Source organism: Chenopodium album, chromosome 18 (assembly GCF_948465745.1).
Source record: "Chenopodium album chromosome 18, dcCheAlbu1.1, whole genome shotgun sequence".
NCBI classification, from domain to species: domain Eukaryota; kingdom Viridiplantae; phylum Streptophyta; class Magnoliopsida; order Caryophyllales; family Amaranthaceae; genus Chenopodium; species Chenopodium album.
In genome coordinates, this window is record NC_137851.1 from 13,517,053 (window position 1) to 13,519,048 (window position 1,996).

General features: G+C 40.3%; 1 protein-coding gene across 1 annotated transcript; it reads right to left on the reverse strand.

Moving 5' to 3' along the window:
• Positions 1-286: 286 nt before the first annotated feature.
• Positions 287-1,317, reverse strand: LOC145591871 (uncharacterized). Its single transcript, XM_081648358.1, has 2 exons — positions 1,260-1,317; positions 287-1,092 (listed from the first exon to the last, which is right to left on the reverse strand). Exons 1-2 carry the CDS (start codon positions 1,315-1,317, stop codon positions 287-289), a joined length of 864 nt encoding a protein of 287 aa, XP_081504484.1.
• Between the last annotated feature and the right edge of the window lie 679 nt (positions 1,318-1,996).

The following is a 1,996-nucleotide window of genomic DNA, read 5'->3' on the forward strand; positions in this document are numbered from 1 at the left end:
CTATTAATGAATATAATATTATAGAAGCATACTCCATATATGTGAAAAACAACAGTATTGTAGTTTAATTGGTATGATGATTTATATGTTATTTCAACTACCTACCCATGGATCTTTATATATATATATATATATATATATATATATATATATATATATATATATATATATATATATATATATATTCACAATAGCAAATGAGAACGAGACTACACAAGATTAGTGCCAGTAGCCCGACATTTCTTCGCAATGTCGTCTGCCCTTTGTACCTGGTCTCTTTGAACCTTTAGAATTGTGCACCTTTGGAATGTGCCCTTACCTCCCTTAACTCCTTTAGTATCCAGGTTATCCAGATCTCCTTGCATAAGTCCTCTTGTAAGTTATTCAAAAGGCAGATGAAATCAGATAAGATAAGAATTCCTTGCCTACCTTTAGCTCGAGCCCATTTCATTGCTTCGAGGCAACCCCATGCCTCACAATGAAGGGCGGAAGAAGATGATCCATGTTTCCCACTCTCCCCCATGATCACTCCTTGGAGGTCAGGCTTAACTGACCATCCAATCCTAGCCCTCGTAGTCTTCTTATCCCAGGAACCATCAACTTCCATAATGAAATTGTCAAAGCCAATTCTATGCTTCCCCAAATGGACATGACTGAAACCTGGGGGGAGAAGAGGAGTATCCTTACTAGAAGCCTCCATATCAGTTGTTAAGCTTCTAAGTTGTTTAAAGGTCTCATGATCTTTCATAGCTAGATCCATAAATTCCCTTGCCAAGCTCGTCGTCCCTATAGTTCCCTTGAAGCATCTTTCATTCCTGGACTTCCATAGTCCCCATAAAGTCGCAATAAACGTAGCACAACGATTACTATGCTTTCCATCCTCGCTACAAAACAACATGATATAGTGCTGAATCCATCTTTTTAAAGAACTAGATCCATGAGAGTTAGGGCAAATAATCAGGGAGCCATTCTCCCAAATTTCCTTTGCTAGATTACAGAACCTAAAGAGGTGTTGACTATCCTCCAATTCCACCCCACGCTGGTTACAAGTTGCACCAATTTGTATCCCCCTTCTAGCCAAGTTAACCTTGACTGCAATACCATCATGAAATAGTCTCCAAGAAAGAGCTTCCACTTAGGCTGGACATCCATCCTCCAAATGAGCTTTACAAACTCCTGATCTCTAGCCAAAAAGGAGGTGTGTTCTAACCCCAAATTTTTAGACAGAAAATAGTACCCAGTTTTAACAGTGTACCTACCTGAAGGATGGTATTTCCAGTAAAGGAAATCATCCTCAGCTGTATGTGGAAGCTCCATCGACAAAATTGATCTTGCACTATCCTAGTCGAAGCATTCCCTAACCTTTCCTGTTTTCCAAGTATCTGTGTCACTGTTGATAAAATCCCTCACTTTCCAGTCAAAGCTGTCCTCAGGGTTTGGCTCGAGTTTACTAAAGGGGTTTCCCCTTTCACCCAAGGCATACTGATTTCCTTAATGTTATTACCATTTCCAACCTTCCAAACAAAACCTTCCTTGAACACCTGAGTGACTTTTTACAGACTTGACCTTCCCATCGACGAACTCCCCTTTCGCACATAAGGTTTAGAAAAACTGCAGATGCCACATTCTTGGAAACCCCTTATATACTATTGAAAGAAAAAGTTGTGGATTGAGGTGCATCCTAGTTGCTTGTTTGAAAAGAAGGGCGTCATTTAGAATTGAAGAGCCTCTAATCCCTAAACCTCCCATACTCTTAGGGAGTTGAGTGACGCTCCTACCAACCTAATGCAAACCTTTGTTGCCATTGTTGGACCACCAAAACCGGGTGATAAGAGAATCGAGCTTGCTTGTGATGCTCTGAGGAAGTTTCAGGCACTTCATTACATGAGCGGACATGCTAACCAAAATTGTGTTGATAAGAATTAATTTTGCCGCTTGAGAAAGGTGCAAAGAGGCCCAAGAAATGATTTTTTCCGAGACCTTGTCCACTAAGCTT

Coding starts and splice junctions, on each gene's coding strand:
- LOC145591871 (XM_081648358.1), bottom strand. CDS start 1,317: ATGGAGCTTCCACATACAGCTGAGGATGATTTCCTTTACTGGAAATAC. Junction 1,093..1,259: donor CTGGAAATACCATCCTTCAG/GTAGGTACACTG, acceptor ATGGTATTGCAG/TCAAGGTTAACTTGGCTAGA.